Source organism: Mauremys reevesii, linkage group 3 (assembly GCF_016161935.1).
Source record: "Mauremys reevesii isolate NIE-2019 linkage group 3, ASM1616193v1, whole genome shotgun sequence".
Classification (NCBI taxonomy): Eukaryota; Metazoa; Chordata; order Testudines; family Geoemydidae; genus Mauremys; species Mauremys reevesii.
This window is the reverse complement of record NC_052625.1, coordinates 113,125,844-113,151,656: the sequence shown is the minus strand read 5'-3', so window position 1 is coordinate 113,151,656 and position 25,813 is coordinate 113,125,844. Positions and strand designations below refer to the sequence as shown.

At 40.6% G+C, this 25,813-nt stretch overlaps 1 protein-coding gene across 2 annotated transcripts in view; it reads right to left on the bottom strand.

Annotated features, from left to right (window-relative positions):
- Positions 1-377: 377 nt before the first annotated feature.
- ARHGAP18 (Rho GTPase activating protein 18) overlaps positions 378-25,813 on the bottom strand; it is a 91,097-nt gene continuing 65,661 nt past the window's right edge. For both annotated transcript variants that reach the window (XM_039531363.1, XM_039531364.1), the window contains exons 8-15: positions 24,558-24,635; positions 22,155-22,314; positions 20,186-20,268; positions 18,322-18,528; positions 17,261-17,407; positions 9,031-9,155; positions 7,625-7,686; positions 378-736 (exon numbers count right to left, since the gene is read on the bottom strand). In XM_039531363.1, coding sequence (XP_039387297.1) covers positions 645-736; positions 7,625-7,686; positions 9,031-9,155; positions 17,261-17,407; positions 18,322-18,528; positions 20,186-20,268; positions 22,155-22,314; positions 24,558-24,635 — 954 coding nt within the window. In that variant the 3' untranslated portion in view covers positions 378-644. The remainder of the gene's footprint in view (positions 737-7,624; positions 7,687-9,030; positions 9,156-17,260; positions 17,408-18,321; positions 18,529-20,185; positions 20,269-22,154; positions 22,315-24,557; positions 24,636-25,813) is intronic.

The window sequence follows — 25,813 nt, the reverse complement described above, 5'->3', positions numbered from 1 at the left end:
TTGTCACTGAAAAGCAGGGGCGGCTCTAGGCACCAGCGGGCCAAGCACCCGCTTGGGGCGGCATCCTGGGGAGGGCGTCATTGCTTGAGTTCGCCCCGCCGCTCCCCATGCCTGCGCGGGCGAGCGGGAGCGGGCCCGCGCGCCGCGCCGCGCCCGGGCGGCTGGCGGGTCCAGCCTCTCCCGCGAGCTCCGCGCCGCGCTCGCGCGCTGCCCGGCTCCCGCCGCTCCGGGCGGACCTGCGACCTGCCGAGCGGCATGCAGGCCCTCCCACGCCTCCGAGCCCGCCCAGGAGGATGGAGAGGGAGGAGAGGACCGGGACCCGGGGGCGCGGCGCGCCGCGCCCCGCGCTGGCGCTGCCATGGGGCTCTGCTGAAAAGTCAACATTTAACTTCAGTTACCATGCAATTACTCCTGAGTCTAAATACGCGTGGCGGGGAAAGCTAGGATCACAGATATTGCTGCGTGGTGACTGTGGTAAATGTTGTCAAGTTAGTGGAAACCACTTGTAAGTGTTTGAATAAGCTTGACAATATTCCTTTAATAGTACAATGCATTTGAATGATAAAACAACATCCTGTCCTTGTAGAATACACAGTATTACGAAGTCCAGTTCACAGATTTTTCTTTTGTAATTTGTTATGTGTTTAACTATGCTTGTACTTTATAATCCACTCAGCATTTGGGTTGAGTTGGTACAGGTCCTTCATGTAGGTATCATCATCAAGGCAGCGTTCTCCTGATAAAAAGAGAAGTGTGATTAGATTTAGTACACCTAAAAAAGGGAATTTATTTTCAACATTCATAGAATTATTCCAATCCATTTAGGTTTTTATACTGTGCCCATCACCATGGTATCTAACAAAGCGGAGGAAAAGTGATATCAAGAATTACTCTCTTATTTTTCTCTTCTGACTCGAAGAGGCTGTACTTTAATTATAACTGGTCTACAATTTTTGAGAAGTCATCTGCTTCAGAGATAAAATGTGCTATTTATTATGTATTTTGATGTGCTGAATTCAAATATGACAATTAAAACAACTGATTGGCTACTGTTTCTAAGTTATTTAAGTTTTTACATTTTATGTCTATGTATATTGTGTAGATAGTAGAGTTTTAATCATAAATTGTAAACCTAGGTCTTTTCATGTGTTTATGGTTGCTTTACATGATAATATTTCACCTGTCCTGTTTATGTAACACTTTAAAAATCAGCAAAAGGGTTATATAACTAAAATTTATTATGAAACAAAAAAGGCAAAAAACTAGTATGTATGTAGTTTAGTCCTATTCAGTGTCTACTCGGCGCTTCTTGGCTTGTCTCTTGTATTCATTAAATGGAGCATCTCTTGTCACTGTCCAGCAATAGTCTGCAAGCATTGATGGGCTCCATTTGCCCTGATAGTGTTTCTCAATTGTTGCAATGTCCTGGTGAAATCGCTCACCGTGCTCGTCGCTCACTGCTCCGCAGTTCGGTGGAAAAAAATCTAGATGAGAGTGCAAAAAATGTATCTTTAGTGACATGTTGCAACCAAGGCTTTTGTATGCCTTGAGGAGGTTTTCCACCAACAACCTATAGTTGTCTGCCTTGTTGTTTCCGAGAAAATTTATTGCCACTAACTGAAAGGCTATCCATGCCGTCTTTTCCTTGCCACGCAGTGCATGGTCAAATGCATCATCTCAAAGAAGTTCACAAATCTGAGGACCAACAAAGACACCTTCCTTTATCTTAGCTTCACTTAACCTTGGAAATTTTCCACTGAGGTACTTGAAAGCTGCTTGTGTTTTGTCAATGGCCTTGACAAAGTTCTTCATCAGACCCAGCTTGATGTGTAAGGGTGGTAACAAAATCTTCCTTGATTCAACAAGTGGTGGATGCTGAACACTTTTCCTCCCAGGCTCCAATGACTGTCGGAGTGGCCAATCTTTCTTGATGTAGTGGGAATCTCTTGCACGACTATCCCATTCGCAGAGAAAACAGCAGTACTTTATGTATCCAGACTGCAGACCAAGCAAGAGAGCAACAACCTTCAAATCGCCACAAAGCTGCCACTGATGTTGGTCATAGTTTATGCACCTCAAAAGTTGTTTCATGTTGTCATAGGTTTCCTTCATATGGACTGCATGACCAACTGGAATTGATGGCAAAACATTGCCATTATGCAGTAAAACAGCTTTAAGACTCGTCTTCGATGAATCAATGAACAGTCTCCACTCATCTGGATCATGAACGATGTTGAGGGCTGCCATCACACCATCGATGTTGTTGCAGGCTACAAGATCACCTTCCATGAAGAAGAATGGGACAAGATCCTTTTCACGGTCATGGAACATGGAAACCCTAACATCACCTGCCAGGAGATTCCACTGCTGTAATCTGGAGCCCAGCAGCTCTGCCTTACTCTTGGGTAGTTCCAAATCCCTGACAAGGTCATTCAGTTCACCTTGTGTTATGAGGTGTGGTTCAGAGGAGGAGGATGGGAGAAAATGTGGGTCCTGTGACATTGATGGTTCAGGACCAGAAGTTTCATCCTCTTCCTCTTCCTCGTCTGACTCAAGTGAGAATGATTCTGGTGCATCAGGAACCGGCAGTCCTTCTCCATGGGGTACTGGGCGTATAGCTGATGGAATGTTTGGATAATGCACAGTCCACTTTTTCTTCTTTGACACACCTTTCCCAACCGGAGGCACCATGCAGAAGTAACAATTGCTGGTATGATCTGTTGGCTCTCTCCAAATCATTGGCACTGCAAAAGGCATAGATTTCCTTTTCCTGTTCAACCACTGGTGAAGATTTGTTGCACAAGTGTTGCAGCATATGTGTGGGGCCCCCCTCTTGTCCTGATCTCCAATTTTGCAACCAAAATAAAGGTGATAGGCTTTCTTAACCATAGTGGTTATACTGCACTTTTGTGATGCAAAAGTCACTTCACCACAAACATAGCAGAAGTTATCTGCACTGTTCACACAAGTACGAGGCATCTCTGCTCACTTTGGCTAAACAGAAATGTGTCCCTTTGCAAAATCAAACACTGACAAATAAGAGAGCATGACACTGTATGATTTCTAGAGCTGATATAGGGCAATTTGTTCAGCAGAGTGATGTAAGCTTCGTTATGATTGCATCATCCATGACTTCTAGGAATAACATGATGCAATTCATATCATGTATGACGCAATACCAGCTTCAGATTGCATCATTCATTGTTTTGCCTAGAAAGCAAGTACTGTCCAAACCCAGTCATAGATTTATTCATAGATCCAGTCAAAGATGTATTTTAGTCATTTCTGGTTTAAATTGAGATCCCTTCCCTTTATAACTCACTTATCCTCCGCTATTCCCAAGTCAAGGGTCGTATATACTGACCCAATAGCATATCTTGAAAACTAGAGCCAATCAACAATTTTAAGCATCATTTTCGTTCTCAGTGACCCAGAATTAGTAAAGTTTGACTACATTTATTTCAGAAGCATTTTGCCTGTAGAGCAGTGTATCTTGTCCATAATTAGGTTAGATCCTTTGGATGATGTAAATTGAGGTATTCCATTGACTTCAGTGGATCTATGCTGATTTACACCAGCTGAGGATTTGAGGCTACTGGGGATAAGTCAAAAGGCTTAGTTTTATATTTAGATCTGAAGGTTGTTATATTTATGGTCATTTTCAATTCCTTTGGAGGGGAGTTCAAGAGGTGGGGCCTCTGACCAAGAAAGCTGTGCACCTTACCACTCCCAGCTCTTACCAGTCTTGATCTTGTTGTTAACAGTCCCTTTGTATCCAATGTGCACAGCTGTGTTGTGATAGGTCAAATCATGGAGAGAAAAGCAGTTTAACTTCTGCTGCTATTTTATCATAGTCTAGTGTCTAGTAGCTGTTACAAAAATAATAATTTAAGCATAAATGACCATAAGAGTATTGCAGTGATTAGAAAGGCAGCAAGTCAATATTAGTAAAGGTAGAACCATGAATATGTCTCCTTGTTTGGGTTGTAGTCTTCTATGTTTCCAAGTTCTTCAAGGAATTAATCAGCTATATATACGCGTATTACATCCGCAAACTATGCTGAAATAATATTATTAAGGTTCCAAAGTCAAGCATTCAAAAGTTAGGAAATGCCAGAATTAAGGTTGCACGAGCAACTTTAATTCAGCCCCCCTGTGCACATGCATTATGATACAGTCGTTAATTTCGTGACTGCATCCCTGACACAAAGGGTGCCCTCTTGCCAAACTTCAAATCCCCGCTTCAAACATGAAGGCACAAGAGCGTCTCAAAAAAAAGGTTAACGTAGGCAGTTTTCTCTAACTTTGCTATCAGAAATAGCCTATCCATTTAGGATGAAATTTCTCCTCCCTCTCTCTGCCTCCCCTCCCCTCAGCCTGAGGCAGACACACAGCATGGAACATTTCAGCCCGAACTTTTACATTTTTGCAAAGTTATAAGCAACTGAAAACAGGGTCTTATAATGCGTAGTGTCAGGCAACCTGCTGATGCTACCAGCCCTGCACAGAATATACATGAAGGAGGAAAGACTCAGCAGCAACAGTCAATAATTAAATATATTGGTCATATTGCTGCATTTTATAGTGAGCTGTTGGCTCTTTCCTCTTTTGTGCAATCTCTGCTTGAGTTTGCTATGTCATGAAGAAAATGACAGCCAAGCGAAGAGCCAGGACACAACAAATGAAAAGAGAGTCAGCCTGTCTGCCTGCCCAATAGCTTAAAGTCAGGAGGCTTCTCTTCACCAACCCCATAGTAACTGCTACAGTAATTAAAAGTAGAAAACATAAGGAGTGATAAAATGCAATTATCACAAGAGTTTATTAGCAAAGTGGAGGATTACTCAGGAGGCTTCCAGCATTCCACTATATGCCATAATAAGCTTGCAGAAAATCTCCAGCTTGCCACATCTTCACTTTAACAGGCACATAAAGTAACTACATTTCAAGTAGAGAGACTATTCAATAAACTGGTTTCTTCATTACAAAATAAGCAACCAGATATAAATTAGCAGTAAAAATTTCTCTCTCTCTCTCTCTCTCTCACACACACACACACACACACACACAGCACTTCCCAGTATTACAAAATATGTGTACTCAGATTATATACTATCATTACACACATACATGCAAAGCAACCCAGTGTTATTTATATACAAACATTATATACTACCACAATATACCTGACATGTAGTACCATATAGGTCTCATTTCCACTGAAGTCAATTACAAGCTCTTTTTCTATAAAATTAATATTGCTATAAAGTAAACAAATGCTCCTCTCCTAAAAACAGCCTTATGGAACTGAGAAGATAGTCTTACTTGACAGATACAGAGAATCTGTGCAGACAGACAAGGAGAACCTGTGCAGTCATTTGATATAAATGAATACTATTTTTTTTATCAGGCATTAGGCACAGAATAAAAACCTTTGTGACTAGTTACCCTTATAATGCTGTATTAGAAAAACTGAAGCATGTCTATAACATATTGTAAATTGTGCCCATAATAAAAGCTGATATTGTAATGATTTTTGGTTTTGATATAAATGTTTAAACTATTTTTAAAGCAATAACATGGTAGAGAAAAAATAGGTTAGCATCTGCAGAGAGTACAAAAGTATTAAGTTTTTGCTTAAAGATATAAATTTTGGTAAACTTAACAGGCCACAGTTAATAGAAAAAACAATGTAAATCTAGTTCATGTTCTCTAGTTCATGAATGATTTTTTAATTTGCTCAGCCCATTAAAATGTGTGGCTAGGGAGTGATTCTCAGTGTAGACTTTAGAAAGAAACACTTTTTTGTTCATTAAAGAAAAATTCTAGCACTGCATTCAAAATGGTGTTCTGGCATTAATTATACTAAGCCACTCTCTTGTTTTAATAGCCTGTTATTCAGAGCTGGGAAACTTGCATCACGGGAAGGCCAGGGAATCTTTCCCATTGACAGTGACTTCCCCTGTGTTTGATGTGGAACACAGGAGTGGAGGTTGTAAGGGAAGCTCAAACAGTAAGCATGAAGAGAAAGACAGTTTTATTGTTCAGTGCGCTTAAATACTTTTCCTTTTTAAAAATAACTCATTAGGAGAAGCTATGATAATGTCTCTCTCCTTATAGGGAGATTATAAGATGCTATGGGCTACTATGCCACCTACATGCTGATGACACCAGCTCTGTGCTTCCTTCTCACTAAGGTCTCTGTGATGCCTTATCGGAGTAAACTAGGGCCATGGATTAAAACGCAGCTGGTTCAGGCTCATCCTAGGCAAAACAGAAGTGATGCCAGTTGGCAGGAGACAGCACTTCAGAGAAATGCGAAAGCCTGTGACCATGATCTCATCTCTTCTCCACACTCAAAGCTTTTGGACTCTTTTCTGTTGCTAGACACTCAGATAGCAACAATGTTCAAAACCTCTTTTTCTCCTCTACGACTGGGCAGGAATTGGTGGTAAGCTTTCCTGCCAGAAGACAACCATGCTTTCATCACCTTCAGACTCGACTACCCTTATAAGGTACACCTGGTAAATACCAGGAAGGCTGCCCAGTTATTACAGTTTTTATGGTATTTAGCAGCCTAACTGCTGAACAGGACAGACCAACTTTGCCCAGGTTGCCTGTGCTGCTCTGGGTCCAATTCCAGGTTCTGGTCCTCATCTACAAAGCCCTGAATGATGTGAGCACATTACTTCAGTGACCACCACTCTCACCTCACACTGGCATGGAAGCTGCAGTCAGTAGGGACTCTTCTGTCCAGGGTACAACTTGTAGGGGCTGGGAGAGAATGTTCTTTTTTACATGGCATAAAATGACGGAATCTGCTTCTGCTGTGGCTCGGACAGAGGCCATTGTTAGGGTGAGTTACAGCCTTCACTTCTTTGCGTCTGTAATGCTAATATATGTGGCATGGGGGGTGGGGGGGGGCTCTGAGAGTCGGGCCCTTCAAGTAGGAAGTTATGAAAAAGGAAGACTGGACAGTTTCTGGTTGGAGCATGCTTTGTATATAAACTTGTGGGTAAAAATATTCATATAATGATGATGGATACTTTAGAAATGCAAATAATCACAAATAAATACTAATAGGAATGCCAACTTAGCAGATATCCATGATATAGATTATTACATACTTTTGACCTACCTCTTACGATCCACTTTGGGCTTGATTCATCTGCCAAGGAGGACTGTGATATGATGTGCACCCTTGCCCATGCAACCCTGAGGCACAAAAGATCTTTCCCCAGACATTTTTGCATGTGGGAGCCTAGACAGGGTTCCACAGAACCCAAGCCAGCAGAGGGTGCCTGTGTTGAATCAGTGAACCCTCTGGATGTGAATATTCTGGCCCCTACTCCCTTTCCTTCCAGCACTGCCCACCTTTTAAGCTGTGCCAGGTGGCTCTGCATGAACATGCAGCTACTGGGGTCCAGGGAGCTACTGGTGAACCCATGGAATGAATGAATCAAGCCCATAATTTATTCTAAAAACTTTATGAGCCAAACTTTTGCCTCATTCACACCTACATGCACCCACAGTAAGTCAACAGGGGTCATGTGGATGTAACTGAGGGCAAAGTTAGGGCCAAGCAATCTCATTTCAGCAAGGGAATCTGTTGAGAAATCATCCTTACCAATATTTCCTCCAATTTCATATAAAAATACCTCTTCTTTCTTGAGAGCTTGGACAACTCCACTGTTAGGAACAAAACAAAATGATTAGCTATCCCACCAAATAGCTTGCAATCAAACCACTTAAATGTGCCTGGGAAATGCGATGGTAGTTAAGGAAACTGACAATGCATCGAAATTATCTCTTCATTTCTATTTTACCCATCTCTGCACACACAGAAAGGAAAAACACTATCACACCAGTATGATAATACAAACAAGAGTAATCCGGCGTAGTAAATTATAAAGAAGAAAAATAAATCAGACTTGAAGGAATTGAGACTTTTAAAAAAGATTAATCTTTTTATGGTGGCAGCCTGACTTTGTGCTCCTTGGCTTTGCTCTGAATTTTTTTTTTTTCTTCTTACTGTTGCTGCAAAAATGAGTGCTCCCATCATACATTTCATATCTCTGATATAGCAGTACAAATGTGTAGGGGAAGGCATAATCATGCTCTTATTTTCCTTTTTATTTTTCTGTAACTAAAAGGGGAGCAAACCATAATTTTTTCCAAAATTGGTGGTGAAACCAATAAAATCCTCATCTGATTGCGATGAGATGTGCCAACTTGCAGCTGAAAGGAATTTTTTGCCAAAATCATAAGCCCCTTTAAAAAAAAATAATTTGGATAAGAATAAATTCTTATTCTTAAGAAGAATGGAATGCTACTACATCATCATTAATAACTCTATAAATGATGTAGAAACTGAAAAGTTATTTTGCATTACCTCCCTCACACTCTCTCACACACTCTCACACACACACAAACACAGTAGGATCCAAAGTCCACCTAAGTTAATGATGTTAAAGTCCACCTAAGTTTCCAGTGACGTCAGTGGAATTTGGATTAGGCCCAAATATAGATACTGATTTACATCTGTGTGTATCTCTCTCTCATAGATGTAAATATATTTAGATATGAATTAATGTTTTTTCCTGAAGGGTTTATCTTCTCTTTTCCCCATTTCTTTTTCTCTTAGACTTCTTTTCTTAGAGTTCCCTGCTAAATTCTCCACAGGAAGATATAAAAACTTACTATGTTCCATGGATGCCATTCCTAACCCAGCTGACAAAACAGCAATTAATTCTCTACCAACATACTGCACTTTGGCATATTCCTGAAGGCCTCAATATGTAAGGATTTAGGCTGTAAGGAGCGTTAGAAGTGCTTCTTGGAACAATCCAAATCGTTAGTTCATCAAACGTTTATTTGGACGGGCTAAATTTAGCTCATGTGGTCACTGAAAACTCACCTTAATTGTTAACCATATCTGCTCTTTTGTCAAACTATTTTAAAACGTTTTTTGTGATATGAAATACTAAAAGCCACTTATTTTGAAATGTTAGTAAAACAAAAAGGGATTTGTACCTCTTCTGGCTGAGAAACCTGGCTACTATATCACTGGCTTTTAGTTCTTCCGTCAGCTGTATTGCCATGGAAACTTTCGAAAGATGAGGCGCTTGCACCCGTATCACTCCCTGAGGAACATCAGCCTGCAAAGCAATAATGAAATTGGAACAAAGCTGCTAGCAGCTGGCTTTGATGAGTTTCTCCAAATACTGCATGGAATAAGTAATTTAGTACAATGCTCTGTAAGTATGCTTAACTACTGTCTACATCACTGCAGAAAAATGTTAACTATATTGTAATTTACTAAATTACATCAGACCCTCAAATCTCTTTTTAATGGCAATAGAGAACTTTATAACAAAAGAACAGTAAGGTTTAATTATTTTCCATAGATGTTATGAATGATAACAGTAACGATTATTGCTATATTAAGAGACAATTTCAGCATGTTATGAAGTTTGTGTGTTTGAAATAGTAATACATGAACCAGATTCAGAAAGGAGATGTTGTATGCACTAGCGCCAGGCAAAAATTTCCAGTTTCCTTTAACCTGAATTTCACAAAAGATCTTACAAATGTATTCACAGATCTGCCTAATTTGTTCAATTGATTTTTTTAACAAAATCTTTTCCCTTTCATATATAGACACTCACAAATCATTTGTGTAGCTTTTATCCTCCTTTTCTTGTTCTCAAGACTTTGTTCAGCTACTCAGCATGCACTTTTGACTACATAATGGATATATTTTATTTCAATCTATAAATCCCGTGGTGATGAATATCAAACTTATATCAGTGCAGAGAAATGATTGCTTTTTCTATTCAATATACAGTACTGACATCTGGCATTACAAGAAGGCATAATTTATTTATATAGTCAGTCCTAATTTCTATTCTTAGAAAATTTAGATAATTTTTCTGTACACATAAACTACCATTTGCCTGCCTCCAAATGTCCTTGTTTTGATAGGAAAAGAAGTCTGAGTCAGGGTTACTGCAAAGAAGTATGAGGAGTTCTGAAAGGTAATTCTCTTTTTTTTCCCCTAAACACTGTGATTGTAAAGCTGAATGTTTGTTATTTCATTATCAGTTAATAATATCAGAGGTACAGAGGTTATAGAAGTAAGCCTTGAAATATTCACGTACACCAACGTGAATCTGGAGCAACTCCATTGAAATCAGTAGAGTTAGAGCGGTGTAGAACCAGTACTGAGTACAAATGTCATCAGACTGTAAATTGCACCATGGTGCTGAGCTCTGCAGTGATAAAATAAGTCTGATCTTAAACCAGTGGACTAAGAACAATCACACCTTAGGCTGTACCCCAGCTACTTTCACAGTCTTTTCATGTATTTTACAACTCTCAGAATTGAACTGCTGGATTTAACACCTAGTCATGTCTAAAGAATTTACAACTGATCAAGAGTTTGCAAGAAACTACTAGCAGTGATAGTGATCATGACCATAAGCATCTGTCAAACTGTATATACAAAGTTAACTAGCTTGTGCTTAAATAGCTCTTGCCTGTCTTCAGAACTGTTATGAACATATTCACTGTCAACAAGGGAGCAATCTTGAGGGTGGAAAGGCTATTATACTGAATAGCCTTTCATTGTGTTTTGCACAGTAAATTTAAATCAGCCTTCATTTTAGTATTCAGTTGGATTATAGTGATTAATTTTTTTGCTCATCTGGCATATGATGGATGTGTGTGAAAACTGCTTGGCTTGATTGTGTGAGTGGGAACAAGTGTGTTAAGAATTTCCACAATATTGTGACATCAAGGTCATAGGTCAAATGGAAAACCTGTTTCATAGCTAAGGAAAATGAACCTCTTGTCATCTTCAACTCCTAAATTTCTTGGGGGAGTTCATGTTCAACCACACCTACATCGAGGATACCTTACCTGCAAAGAGCGATCCTCAGCCCCACCTAGCCTATGTTCAATGCAGCTGATAGAGAAGAGGGGAGGCAAAAGTGGCTTTAAAGTATCTTTCTGCTTTTCCCATCTCTGAGTCTCATCATGGGATAAACTGGCTGCTACAAGTTACCTTGAGTGACAAGGTGAGAGAGACAGAAGTTGGTACAATAAAAGATATTACCTCACTCACCTTGTCTCTAATATCCTAGGACTGACACAGCTACAACACAGCTAAGTTACCTTGGACCATTATGCAGCCAAGGACTGCTCTGTCCTGCCTGTGACATGACCCCTCTCTGCCCTGTAATGTCCCCTATGCCAAGAAAGAAGGGATAGTGGGTGACATATAACTGTCTATGCCATCCAAAGATTTTCCTACCTCAAGGGAACCCCCAGTTGCCTGACGAAAGCTGATTTCAAGTCCAGCTTGGTCCTTGCACCGCAACAGTAAGGAGACTTAACCAGAGCCATGGATCTGGCCCACACAGCTGTAAATATGGATGTTTTGGAAAGCAAATAACCCTCTGGAGCTTCTAAGAAGTAGTCATTAAAGCAAAGCCTGTCTAACACTTAAGTCTTACTTAGCCCCTATTCTAAGAGTGGAACTTAAATGGTGCATAGGGAATGTGCTCTGCAGAAAGGTGAAGATAATCGCCCACACACAGGCTATAGGGTGAAAGAGAGACCCTACTGCCATTTAGAAACTATCCTGCACATTTCGGTAATTTTAAAATTATGGCATTAACTTATAATCCACACACTGACTTCTGTGGGACTGCACGGTATGTAAATTGTGTAGACATTCACCCCATTTATTTAGAAGTCTAATGCTGCAAACAAGGAAACAGATGGACAATTAAAGATGTGCTCCTGAGAGTCCTGAAAACTCAGTATTCTACAGTTATCTCTGTTATTTCAGTATTCTAAAGAACAAGTCCAGACGTATCACTTACTGTCTCATCACTGTAAGAAGGCATTTCGTGTAATCAGGAACTATACATTACAATCACAAGTCTGAGATATCCAAATATGAATACTGTGCTTCCCTGCATCAAATATTATGGAATGCCTTGTACAGGTAACAAGGATTTATGAAATAAACTGAAATTCGATTTTTCAGTAACCCTACAGAGCCTTTTCAGACTTAAAGTCGGTACTTGAAATAATACAGGCATATTTACAGCTGGGTTATGATCCGTTACATGAAACGGTCCTAATTCTTAAATGGCTTGTGGGGAGCGGGGGGAGAGAGACACAGATGTTTTTGACTGTAAATGCTCAACACCACCAACATCAGTTAAAAATAAAAAAGATCTAAAAATAGTGATTGATTGAACTACTTCACTATATTCTGCTGCAGTTTCTGTATTGCAGCAGATGATGGCAGCATTCTTTTAGGTGCCAACATCCTAATTGTACTGAACTGTTTTCAAAGACTCTATATGCCATTCCTATTTTAAATGATAAGTGTAAAGGAATTATATGTTAATGTTTGGCTATCTCCATTTTAAAAGATAGATAGATGGAAAACTCACTGTCTGCATGTGTATTTGGAAGGAAAGTTGAGTGGTGTCTGGGGAATCAGTCTGTTTTGAAATTGTGTCCTGCTCAGAGATGTTTCAAATCTGGCATCAGCCCTCTGAATATAGGTAAGAAACGTTGAAAACTCTAGCCCCCATCTTGCAGTACAGATGCAATGTTGCAGATTCTTTTACCTGAATGGAGTTCATTGTATACAAGGGTCTGCACTGATCCATTTGTTTGCAGGATCAAGGACTAAGCTTTTGCCTAATGGCAGAAATGCAGTCAAATACCATGCCCGCAAATGCCACTTCTGAGCCACTCTATACAGGACTTTGAAATGCTGATTTGTTAATGGTACAACACTGATACCAGAGCAACCATCTCTAGAGGTAGCACTTTTGCAAAGAATGTCACACAATGACCATTCTTCAGATGGGTATTCTTGGAGTGACTGTGTGGAGAGGACTTTAATATAGCAATATAACTAGTTACTGATATATTTCTACTTCCTAAATTATGGCTGCCTTGCAAATACACCATCAGCTTTTTTAATTCTGTGAAGAAATGGACATCTAAGTTTAACTGGCAAGTTATTTAACCTACCTTTAAATGTCACATGCATACTTCAACTTTTCCTAAAAAAATCTCTAAATTATACAAATTAGGGGTTGTTTTCTTGTAAAAGTATATACTTCTCTGTTACATCACCTTGCAACAAACCCCCAGGGTTGTGTTTTTGTACAAGTACATGGATTTTTATGTGTACATTCTTTTCAGCCTCTCTCCAGTTTGCCTGCCTGTTCTATTCCTGTGAGAAAATAGGGAACTGATATAAACATGAATCCTATGCTGCAGTGTGCTGCGAAAAAACTAAATCCTGTTACCCAGGACAAAAGAACAAATTAGACAGGAAGATCAGAGGGATTTGCAACATACACATGTGGCATAAATCAAAGAGCTGACAGGTCTAATTTTTGGCCTAATGGCCTTGATAAACTTGCTTACTTAATGGCCTTGATAAACTGTAGTCCTTATGTATCAAAGCTTGCCCACAGCCACAAATGAAATAGGAAATCAGACAATTCAGGCCAGTGCAGTTTTACAGCCTTCCACAAGATGTCTCTAGCTCACTGAAATCTGGAATATGACCTCTGCTAAAGTAGATCTGTTACAGTCATCCAAGCCCAATTTTTATTCATTATGATACAAGGGAAACACATATTTGGTGTTACTTGGTTGTGTGTTTAAAATATCTATTACCTTCACAGGGTCTTTTTCAGATACATTAAATTTAATAAAGTAGATTTTACTGGTAAATAAACTAAAAAGTAAGTTATATTTAACTAATTGGAAATAATGATGCAACCTGTGTGTTTGGGGTAAACATCCCACATTAAGAGTGACAATCCAATTAGAAGATCCAATGTTTCAGACCAACAGGAAAAAAATTCTCCAAAAACCACATGCACTTTAAAATCAGAATATGTTTATGCTGAGTGGCTGTTACATTGAAATCTATCCTTAGTAATCACTTCCAGGACTGACAAAAATTGGTTGCTTAATGAAGATGGTGCTGTAATGAATATGAAGCCAAATTGTACTCTGTATCTGAGAATACAATGGGATGGAATCTTAAGACAGTGGAAACTTGGACAGATGACTAGGGAGGAGTATAGAAATATTGCTCAAGCATGCAGGGGTGTAATCAGGAAGGCCAAAACACAACTGGAGTTGCAGCTAGCAAGGGATGAGAAGGGTAACAAAAAGGGTTTCTACACGTATGTTAGCAATAAGAAAAAGGTCAGGGAAAGTGTGGGACCCTTAATGAATGGGAGAGGCAACCTAGTGACAGATGATATGGAAAAAGCTGAAGTACTCAATGCTTTTTTTGCCTCTGTCTTCACAGACAAGGTCAGCTCCCACACTGTTGTCCTGGACAACACAGGATGGGGAGGAGGTGAGCAGCCCTCAGTGATGAAAGAACAGGTTAAGGAATATTTAGAAAAGCTGGACATGCACAAGTCCATGGGTCCAGATCTAATGCATCCGAGAGTGCTGAGGGAATTGGCTGATGTGATTGCAGAACCATTGGCCATTATCTTTGAAAATTCATGGCGATCGGAAGTGGTCCCGGACGACTGGAAAAAGGCAAATATAGTGTCCATCTTTAAAAAAGGGAAGAAGAAGAACCTGGGAAACTACAGACTGGTCAGCCTCACCTCAGTCCCTGGAAAAATCATGGAGCAGGTCCTCAAGGAACCATTTTGAAGCACTTGGAGGAAAGGAAGCTGATCGGGAACAGTGAACATTGATTCACCAAGAGCAAGTCATGCCTGACCAACCTTCTATGATGAGATAACTGGCTCTGTGGATATGGGGAAAGCAGTGGACGTGATATATCTTGACTTTAGCAAAGCTTTTGATACGGTCTCCCACAGTATTCTTGCCAGCAAGTTAAAAAAGTATGGATTGGATGAATGGACTATAAGGTGGATAGAAAGCTGGCTAGATCATCGGGTCTAATGGGTAGTGATCAATGGCTTGATGTCTAGTTGGCAGCCGGTATCAAGCGGAGTGCCCCAGGAGTATGTCCTGGAGCCAGTTTTGTTCAGCATTTCATTAATGATCTGGATGATGGGATGGATTGCACCCGCAGCAAGTTTGCAGATGACACTAAACTGGGGGGAGAGGTAGATACACTGGATGGTAGGGATAGGGTCCAGAGTGACCTAGACAAATTGGAGGATTGGGCTAAAAGAAATCTGATGAGGTTCAACAAGGACAAGTGCAGAGTCCTGCACTTAGGATGGAAGAATCCCATGCACCAGGCTGGGGATCGACTAGCTAAGCAGCAGTTCTGCAGAAAAGGACCTGGGGCCTACAGTGAATGAGAAGCTGGATATGACTCAGCAGTGTGCCCTTGTTGCCAAGAAGGCTACTGGGCTGCATTAGTAGGAGCATTGCCAGCAGATCAAGGAAAGTGATTATTCCTCTCTATTCGGCACTGGTGAGGCCACATCTGGAGTACTGTGTCCAGTTTTGGGGCCCCTACTACAGAAAGGATGTGGACAAATTGGAGGGAGTCCAGCAGAGGGCAATGAAAATGATCAGGGAGCTGAGGCACATGACTTACGAGGAGAGGCTGAGGGAACTGGGCTTGTTTAGTCTGCAAAAGAGAAGAGAGAGGAGGGATTTGATAGCGGCCTTCAACTACCTGAAGGGGGGTTACAAAGAGGATGGAGCTCAGTTGTTCTCAGTGATGACAGAACAAGGAGTAATGGTCTCAAGTTGCAGTGGGGAAGGTCTAGGTTGGATATTAGGAAACACTATTTCACTAGGAGGGTGGTGAAGCACTGGAATGGGTTACCTAGGGAGGTGGTGGAATCTCCATCCTTAGAGGTTTTTAAGGCCTGGCTTGACAAAGCCCTGGCTGGGATGATTAGTTGGTGTTGGTCCTGCTTTGAGCAGGGGTTTGGACTAGCTGATCTCCTGAGGTCTCTTCCAACCCTAATCTTCTATAATACTATGACAGCGATTTTATAAGGGTTGTGTCTTGTACAGGTTCTACTGTATATTTGGTTACTTAACAACTTGACAATTTGTCCTCATTCCTGTTTAAAAAAAAAAATCCTCTCAGTCTACTAGATTTTAAAAATCCCTTTCCTTTCCCCACCCAGATATTGTATTACAGCGCCTGACAGGTGTTTCACTGCCCTTGTTATTGACTGTCAGTCAGTTGTGATCACATTCCAACGTGGCTACCATCTGACCTGGTAGTGTCCAGAACTGAATAATATGCACTACCAGGGGCGGCTACAGTTTTTTGGCCCCCCAAGTCATCATCGCGCGGCGCCCGCCGCGCGGGAGCGCAGCGGACCTCCGCCATGCATGCAGAGCAGAGGTGTCGGGTCGGCCGGGGCTGGGGCCCCCCTGGACGGCGGCGGACGGTTCGCGGATCCGCTGCCGGCGGCTGAGCCGCCCGCCGCCGCCAGCCGGGGAGCCCAGCGCGCCGAGCCGCTCTCCGCTCCCTCGCAGTCATGCGTCAGTCGTCGTCCCGGCGGCTCCCGGGGACACCGCCGCATGACAGGGCAGCGCTGCCGCCGCCCCGCCCCCCGCCCCCAGCCACCACTACAGCACCAGCAGCCCTTGCTTTGCTGGTGGCCCCCCCCGCCCCCCCTCTAAATATAGTTGCTGAGTGTAGTTCTATATAATGGAATTATTATAAAGAAGAATGTGGTGCATAGACCTTTATGCTTTTGGGGTGGCTTTCCACTGCTCTCTTCTATGGTTCACCATCAATTAACATTGTGCTGGAATCATGACAATGTACCCAGAAAATTCAAAGAGCAGCAGAAAAGGTATTTTCTACCTGGAAACGCAATCAATTCTGTGCATATTTAGCAACAATCATAATATATACTTTGGGAAGTTTAACAGTCTCCAATTAAGCCTTTGTACTATTTGCTAAAAGATAATGTATGAACATGTTTTAAATGTTATTAGGATATATAAACACAATAAAAGAAGACAATACTTCAGGACGAGATTTTCAGAAGTAACCGGTGGTTTTGTGTGCTTGTTTTTTTGAGTATCCAAACTGAAAAAACCCTAATGGCACTTGATTTTCACAGGATGGGTGCCCAGCACTTTCTGAAAATCAGGTCCCTTTAAGGTGTGTCTAGTTGGACACCCAAGAATTGAAAGTCACCTCTCAGTTACATCCAGGTAAATCAATTCACTTCACTCTAAGTAAAAGGAGAATATGGCCCAATAACTATGATTTGACAAGAGCCTATTTTCTTACATCATTGGGGCTCTTGTCTTGCTTTTCATGTTTTTCTTTGTCATAAGCCATCTTTTTCAGCAGTTTCTTCATAGCTTTGTCCTTTTTCTCCTTCTTCTGACTTGCAGTGTTTTGCTTTCTCACTTGGTTGACAATAAATTTAGGAATCTGAAAGAATATGCATCTTAATTATTAACACACATATAACTTCCTTGAAATACTAAACACCTACCAAAACTTTCTAAGTGACAGGCTGTCAGATGGGCCTTGCAAAAGTTAATATTTATTTCCAGTAACAAACACTCTTAAACAATCTAAGGCCTTGACCCCACATTTGGGATCTGCTGGTGTTGAAATTAATGAGGCTATTTAAGGAGTAAGGTCTCAACATGAGTATGAGTAGCAGAACTGGGACCTCACATAGTGTCTCTACTTCCCTGAATCAAAAAATATTACATAAGGAATCTGTATTACAGAGTTTGCCCCATAATAATTCTGTAAGTGTTAGACTGTTGGAGGAGATTGGAGATTGTTTAAGGTAGCTAGTGGAAAACAAAGCCCCAAATTTCACAGGGCTGACCTATATCCTGCTTGTAGGTCTTTCATAGGAACTGTCATGACACAACTAATTTTCTCAAAGGACAATGACTGGCCCTATTCAGAAATGCATTTCAAAACAAAGATCTTGAGGTTGAAAGAAACAAATTACTCATTAGATGGGTCATTGTTATAGACTATACACAGGTATCCCAGATGACTTATCTTTGAGGTCAGGTATTCTACATAGATATATAGTCTCTATATCACATTAATCGTCAGACTGAAAAAGTCTAATTTTCCTCTCATTTATAATGATTTTACCATTCATGTAACTTCACTGAAAATTACCCATCAGTTAAGGCCCAGCTATGCCCTTTGCTGCCTCTCCCTCCCTTCCCCTCTCCCCCTCCAGTGTGTCAATCTGACCTCTACATCACTGGTAGGGGTTCTTATGCCTCCTTGCTCTTTGAAAGCAATGATGGTTTGATTGTGATTTTGTAAGACTTAGGAAAAATGCATATTTTTTTAAAGAACAAACTTACTGTCCAAAGAAGTTTTTGGTATTTAATCATAAAGCGCATGACGTTTGCTGTTCCAGCAGCCATAACAAACTCGCTTTGTTCAATAGTCTTTGAGCCTAACCCATGAAACGTGAAGAGGTTTGGGGCCATCACCATTGCAACATTATTTAATGTCATTTTATTTTTATCACGATGTTCAATTACCCTTTCGAGGAATTCAAGCAGTATCTGAAATGAAAGTAGCACTTGAAGGCAAGTTCTGCACATGAAAACATCATATAGAGTGAAGAATCATGTTATGTATTCTTTGAAAAAGCTTTTTATGTCCTTGTTAAAAAATAGAGTTATATAAAAAAGCAAACAATGATGGGAAGTGCAGATGGGTTTATACACAAGGTTGCAATATGAACCTCCTTACACCACTTTACTGGTGAGGTCAAACCCTGACTTAAAATGTGAAGAAGTAAATCATTCTTCATTAGCTTTGGGGTAAAATTTTCTAAGGCATCTAAGGGTATGTCTACACTGCAATTAGGCAATGACTGAGGCTCTTGGGGCTTTTTAACTGCAATGTAGACATTTGGGCTCAGGCTGGCACCTGGGCTCTGGGACCCTCAGCTGTGCTGAAAGCCGCCTTTATTTACTCCAGTCATGCAGACTACAGATGAGTAGAGCAGTGCTTTGTGGGCCACAGGTAGTCAGTGGAACTGCTTCTGTCACAGTGACAAAGCACCTGTCAGTCTCTAAGCAATGACACTTTCAGCTATCTCTAGCCCAGCCTCTGTGCATTTCCAGTGGGGGTTTTGTCAAACTAGACTAAAAAAAAAAAAAACTTATCCAGGCAACTCTGCACCATATACAGCTCTTCTAAAAATTTTCTTTGGTGCAATTTCAACAGTGACCAAAATCAAAGCTTAGCAGAGGAGAACAGAGCCAAACAGCAAAGTGATCTGGAAGGTTTAGAGCAACGGGGGCAGTTGGTATCAAAGGAAAATCCTAACTCACAAAGAGGGAACATAAACAGTACAGATAAAAAATTGGGATATAGGCAAACAACCGCATCCATCACATTCAAGTGAGTTTATTTCCTTTTTATTTCTATGCTATTCTAAAATTGTTTTTCCATTTAAACCAGCAATAGATGCTGCAGAAAAGGTACTGAATTGGGATTGTGATTAGAAGGTTTGAAGGAGAGGTGGTTCATTACAAGATCATTATTATTAGAATCTCTTGTAAAATTTTCAGGCGTGCTTAAGGCCTAGATTTTTAAAGGTATTTAGATTGTAACACCTAATTGATTTAGGAGCCCGAGACTCATTTTCAAAAGTGACTTGGGAACTTTAGGAATCTAAGTCCCACAGAATTTCAATGAGACTGAAAGTATGTCTACACTGCACTCTGAGGTGTGATTACAGCTCAGATGGACATACCTATGTTAGTGTGATGAAAAATAGTTGTGTAGATGCAGCAGTGTGAACTTCAGTGTGAAGTCTACAAGCCAACCCAGGGCCCTGGATACCTACTTGCGTTGCTGAAGCCTGCTGCACAGCATCTACACTGTTGTTCTTAGCCCTGCTAACTTGGGTAAAGCTAGCGCAGGTATGTTCACCCAAGCTGCAATCACGTCTGGGAACTGCAGTGGAGACATAACCTTAGACTCCTAAGTGCTCAAGTCACTTGTGAAAATGAGACTTAGATTTCTGAGTCACTTACACAATTTTGAAAATGTTACTCTCTGTCTTAAGTTACCTCAAATATGAAAAAAGTAACAACCAGCTAGTTAAAATATTAAAAGGTACTTGAACTTTTCACACTAGATACATTAAAAATAAGCTCACTTTTCTAATGCATACTTTGTTTTAAAAAAGTGAATAGCCAATCTAACCTTCAAAGTGTCTCTGTTTGCTTCAGGTAGGAGTAGTACCAAAAGATTCAATGCTTGCAGTTGATGTTTCTTAGTTGGAAGATCTGCCAAGGAAGCATATACATCTCATGTCTTTAAAAGTTTTATTTTTTTCCTCCAAAAAAGGCATGATTTTAAGTTAAATATTCTTGTAAAATGTCAAGTTTATCCTATTCATAGATTTTCTACGTAATGTTAATGAGCAACAGCAGTTGCAGCAGTGACCCAGCAGTGATAACAATAGTGATAATAGCAGTATTGAGGATGGCGTTGATAACTGTCAGGACGATGTTCCTATTCTCTAACAATTGTACTTATTTTATTGCACATGAACCTGCAGAACAGCCAGGCACATTTAAAATAAATAGTTATGCAAACGAATGATCCTCTGGTCTATTTTGCATCATCATCCTTAGCATAAAACAGACTTAAAAGTTGTGGATCTAATCTAATCATGCGAGGATTCCTTGGATGTGGTAGAGCCACCATAGGAGCTCCTATATGACCCTCTCCTGGCTGCCAACATGGCTAATGGAATGAGGACATGGACAGTGCCTTCTTAGTTCCCAGCAATCCCTGGTTGTTGGAACAGCCCCCAAAAGGCTACTGGCAGCCCACACAACTTAAAGCATCCCTGGGGCAACTCTAAGTTGCACCTAGGAACTGACCTATAGCTCACTGGCTGCAGAATAAGGGGTGCACAAAGGAGGCGTAAACCTTTATCCCTACCCCCTCATGACTTGTATCACGTGCTCTAGAATGTTGGCCACTTTCCTGTGACATGTGACGAGATTTTGTGTGTGTGTGTGTGTCTTGCTCTCTTGCCTCTTTGGGATCCTCTTAATGCCTTCCTCCAAAAGTGACAGTTCTTCTGGTCATGGACAACAGGAAATGAATTTCTTTGAAACCTCTCAGGACCCTCCTGCGTTGGCTGGAGGAGTTAATAAAAGAGGGGCTCCCCACACCTGCTGGACTTCTAAGGAATTGCAAAATCAGTATTACAAACACTCTCTTTTTAAAGCAATTGGTGTGTGTTCTTGCCCAGAATGGTGCTTTATTAGCCAATAGGCTACGTTAGAGTAGATTCTCACGGTAACTGGCTGATTATTGGGGAACTGATGGTAATCAACAGCTCTGATTTTTTTTCTGGCATAAATAGATACCAAATATTAGCGGAAGCAGCATCTTTTATCTTCTGGTTGATTTCCTGCTGAACTGTAACTTCCTCACTGTTGCTTATTTAAAGAGAATGATCATTTATAAACTGCTACTATCTTAACTGTAGTTTTTTAGGGCTTGTTTCACTGAAACAGAGAGCTTGAGTTACCCAATCAAGCTAGCCTAGCTCCAGTGATGAACAACCACACTGAAAATCAACACTTGTGCTACATCGAGTTATTGGCTCAGCAGATGGTAAGTTGTTATACAAGCTACTGCATCCCCACTGCATTCCTAGTTCAGGTATCAGCATCACTTAAGTATCAACCCACATCTCCTTGACAAGCCAGCTAGCTCTAGCATAAAGCACCTCTTAACTCAAGCTAGAGAATTTTGTGTGTGGATGGGAGTCGGTTCTGGGGCAAAACTCGAGTTCTAGCTCTAGCTAGCAGTGAGTGAAGGCAACTCAGAAATCATGTTTGCCTTATAATTCACCTAGTTTTTCCCAAATACTATGATATAAATCTGCGTGTTTTCTTTCCCATGTGTCCTAATAAATGAATGTTCTGTGAAAAATGTCTCATTTGAACACCAGCAAAGCAACAGCCAATCTTTCCTGGACAGAATTAATCCTGTTGCTATTTAATGTATTGCTCGGGCTCTCATATTGTTAGTGAAAATGGTTTCACAGCCAAGATATATTTGTTGAGATAACTCCCTTCTCTGTGTTTAATACACTGTTGTTTGTGGTGTTGCCTCTGTAAATCTGAGACCCAGAAGGGACGCTGCTTACTCTGCACGTCCTGGAAAGCTTTGAGATATTCCACAGTGAGCAGTGGCTGAGGCAGTTCTCGGATGAAGAGTTTTAAAAGACTTGCTGCATCATGTTGCTTTACACTTTCCCAGTTGAAAGTCCCTTCATAAAACTTTGCTTCCAGTTCTTGGCAAAGACTCTGAAAGATAGCAGAATAGAAAGCACCACCAATGTGGAGTTTTATTCACGCTGGTGGAAGATGTGTGCATTTCCCATGTAGCAATACCTTCCACCCTTTGAAAAAAACACATCTGAAATTATCATTCAAGCACCACCTGCTATTGCTACTTTGCTACAAAAAGAGAAATTCTAGACCAGAAGTATTAGAAGTGTGCAGTTAAAACCAAATGCTAATAGGCACCAGACAGCATAGCTGTTCCCAGGGCACTGGCATACGCATAGGGCCAAATCCTGCAGTCCTTCCTCAAGGTCAGATGATAATTTGTGCAGGAAAGAGCCTGATAAGAGCCAGATAATTATGCAAGTTGAGACTCAAAGAGTCTCCTACTGATACCTTCCGCTGAGGCAAAGTTGGCCCCCTCTTCCTCTTGCAGCACAGGGAAATATCCAAACCTGTGCATGGCCTGACATCTGTGGAGAATCTCAAACTAACTGTGAGGCATGTGCACAGATGTTCAAGTCCCTACTGAATGGCTCCCATGGGAGTCTTCACTAGTGTTGGACCTTAAACCTGCCCTTGTTTTGAGGTGGGGATTGGATTCTACAGCATGGAGGGTAAGCAGCATCAAAGAACACTGACTGCTACAGCATTGTCTTTTGAAGATATAACTGTGTGGTTCTGAGGGGGAAGGCTGCTTTAGCCATCACCACCCTTTGACAACCATACTGGAGAGTCTTCACGGGGGTTCAGAAGGAGTGGGAGCATGTCACAGAGCTGCTGTTCCTGATTTGTGCCTCCCACTTCAGATTTCACTCCATTAATTTCTTGCACTACTGGATGGCTCAAGAGACCTGGAGGCACCTAGTTACCAAGAAAAAGAATCCAGGACCTGACCCATGCCAGGAGAGGGGAGAAGCCACTCCAAATGTGGGTGATAACAAGCACCAGGAAAAGGGAAGCACTTCAGCCACACCCTATGGGAAGGGCTATCCCTGTATATAAAAAGATTGTGTTTTAGCTGACGCGCAAGTGTGCTTCATAACAGATGAAATTTAAACTGTCCACCCTAAAGAAAAATTGCGACAGAATTTAAAAGGAAGCATCAACCTAGACCATTATTTCCTTACTAGAGATTTTCTGTACCAGCCTATAGAATTCTGAAACTATTCTATAATTCTCTACTGATTTCTAGAGGACAATAAAATTTCAAAGAAACCACAAAGAGTATTATTTTCTGTTAAATTCTCCGCTGTTTGTGTAAAACATTGATAATGCTCAATGTTTTACAAAAGCAATAGGTTCGTTCAAAGGAGAAGTTCTTCCAAATGTTTGATCCTCATTATTTTTGCAGTTACTTAGTGAATGATTTCTTATCTGGAAACACTCCCCCTGTTAAACAAAACAAAAAACAAAGTCACCCAAAAAATGTGAAACTGTTGGAAAGTGGAAATGAAGCACTAAGCAAAGTCATGAAGCATCTTAGTTACTGGTAAATCAACAAAGCCAGTTTCCATAATATTCTTTTCCTTCAGTTGTTTCTAATGAAGCAGCTGTTGGACAAAGTTCTACATGACAGAGGCTGGCAGATATCTTGAGGCAGCTGAATCCATTTAAATATTCTTTCCATTTAGAATTTAAGGTCTCTTTAGACCATTCTTATAACAGGCCGCATCTTGATGTAAATCACACCATGTATTTGGTTTTCTGTATTAAAGCAAATACTGAGTTATGGTTTGTAGTCACTCTGTAATGTGAAGAGACTGTGACTAGTGACCTGAGCAGTGTATAATGTTGTTTGTAGAGATAATGGGAGAGACTCTCTATGCAATTTGGCTGCTCAGTGCTATTCTGCAAGTTGAATCTGGCCCTTAAAATGACCTAATTATGCCAGTGAATATTATCCTCCAGTGGCATACAGCCTACATAGCAGCCCACTAGTCATCTGGCTCAGGGGGCTCACCTGGTTCAGGTGCAGACAAAGAAGTTGGAAATCTTGTGAGAACAACTCATGAGATTTTGGCACAGCAGAATCTGAATCTTAGCCTTGATTGAGCCTCAAACTTGACCTCCTGACCTCTTCCCCAGGCATAATCTGGATCAAAACACCATCTCTTTGGCTAGTCTAAATCAAATGTGTTTTATGTAGTTTTATTAAGATTTCATTGCCAATCTTGCCATTACAAAAGTGTTAACAAGGCAAAAGTAAAAACGGCAAATGAGTATAGGCTTTCAGGGTTTTGAGAGTCCATGCAATATTTTACCTTTACTCTTGCTGCTACTCCTGGTATTCGAAGAAGTCCTTCTGTATCCAATCTTGCCTCTTCTATCTGAGAAATCAGCTGTTAATAAACAGAAGCCAAGGTTCTAATTAAAATGTTACTGGAAGATAAATATGAAACAGTGAAATCTGTTTTTGAATACAAATGATTGCAAAGTGGATTATCATTGATACAATTATGTGTGTCCTACAAGGAACACCTGATACTGCTCCTTTATTTTTCATGTACACTATTAAGAGTTTTTTTAAAAAGGAAAATGTAAAGTCAACACTTTCTACAGAGATAGGGAATTATTCAGATTTCAAAAATAAACCACCAACTGCTTATCACACTAAAAATCTGCACTAATAAAAACTATTTACTGTAGTGCGAAAGACACTATATTAACTTTCATATACACTGTTATTTACCAATTTACCAAGGAAGATCTAATCACTGAAAAGACTTCAGGTTTACTAATATTGATGGTCTCATAACAGACTTAAATGAGTTGCTAATCCTATGCATGTTTTAGATGAATTAGAACAATCACTGTAAAAGATTTATACTATATTACATGTATGTGACTGATATGGCAATTTCCTGCAAGATTCTTGGAAGACCTTGTTGTATTAAGTTTATGTATTAGTGTGGGCTGGGATTATATGTGACCTCTCTAGGGGGAGATGGGATAGATGTGAGACCTGAGAGTTCAGAAGACTATACTGAAAATGTGCCAAAGAAGTATGGACTTTTTAGACAATAAATGTGAAGTGCATTTCCTGGGAAATGCCTAGAGAGAGGTTAATGCAAATTCCCCAACTTCTATTATGCAAAAACCCAGCCTGTTGAAGCTATGCTTGAGGAGAGGGTCACTGTCTGCCGATTACCTGTTACAGAAGGCAAAGACCAAAGGCCTCAGCTGTATAAAGAAATGGTTCATCTGCCCAGCCTCTGTTCTGGTTCTGGATGTAAGATGGATGAACTTGTAACCATGGAGAAAACCTAGTTGTGGTGTTGAAAGCTGGAGTTGGGGTGACCTCTGTTAAGCTTTCCAGCACATGTGTAGATTCTTTTTATTGTTTTAATGTTTTCTCTGTAACGCTTTTACTATAATAATAAATGTGGTTGCTTAGAAGGAGCTGTGCAGTAACTTGTAACTACGGGCAATACACTGGGCATAGCTCTCAGAGCAGAAACAAAGTGGAGGTGCTGGCCTGTTAGGCAGTCTGGCTTGCTGGGGTATCACAGTATAGGTC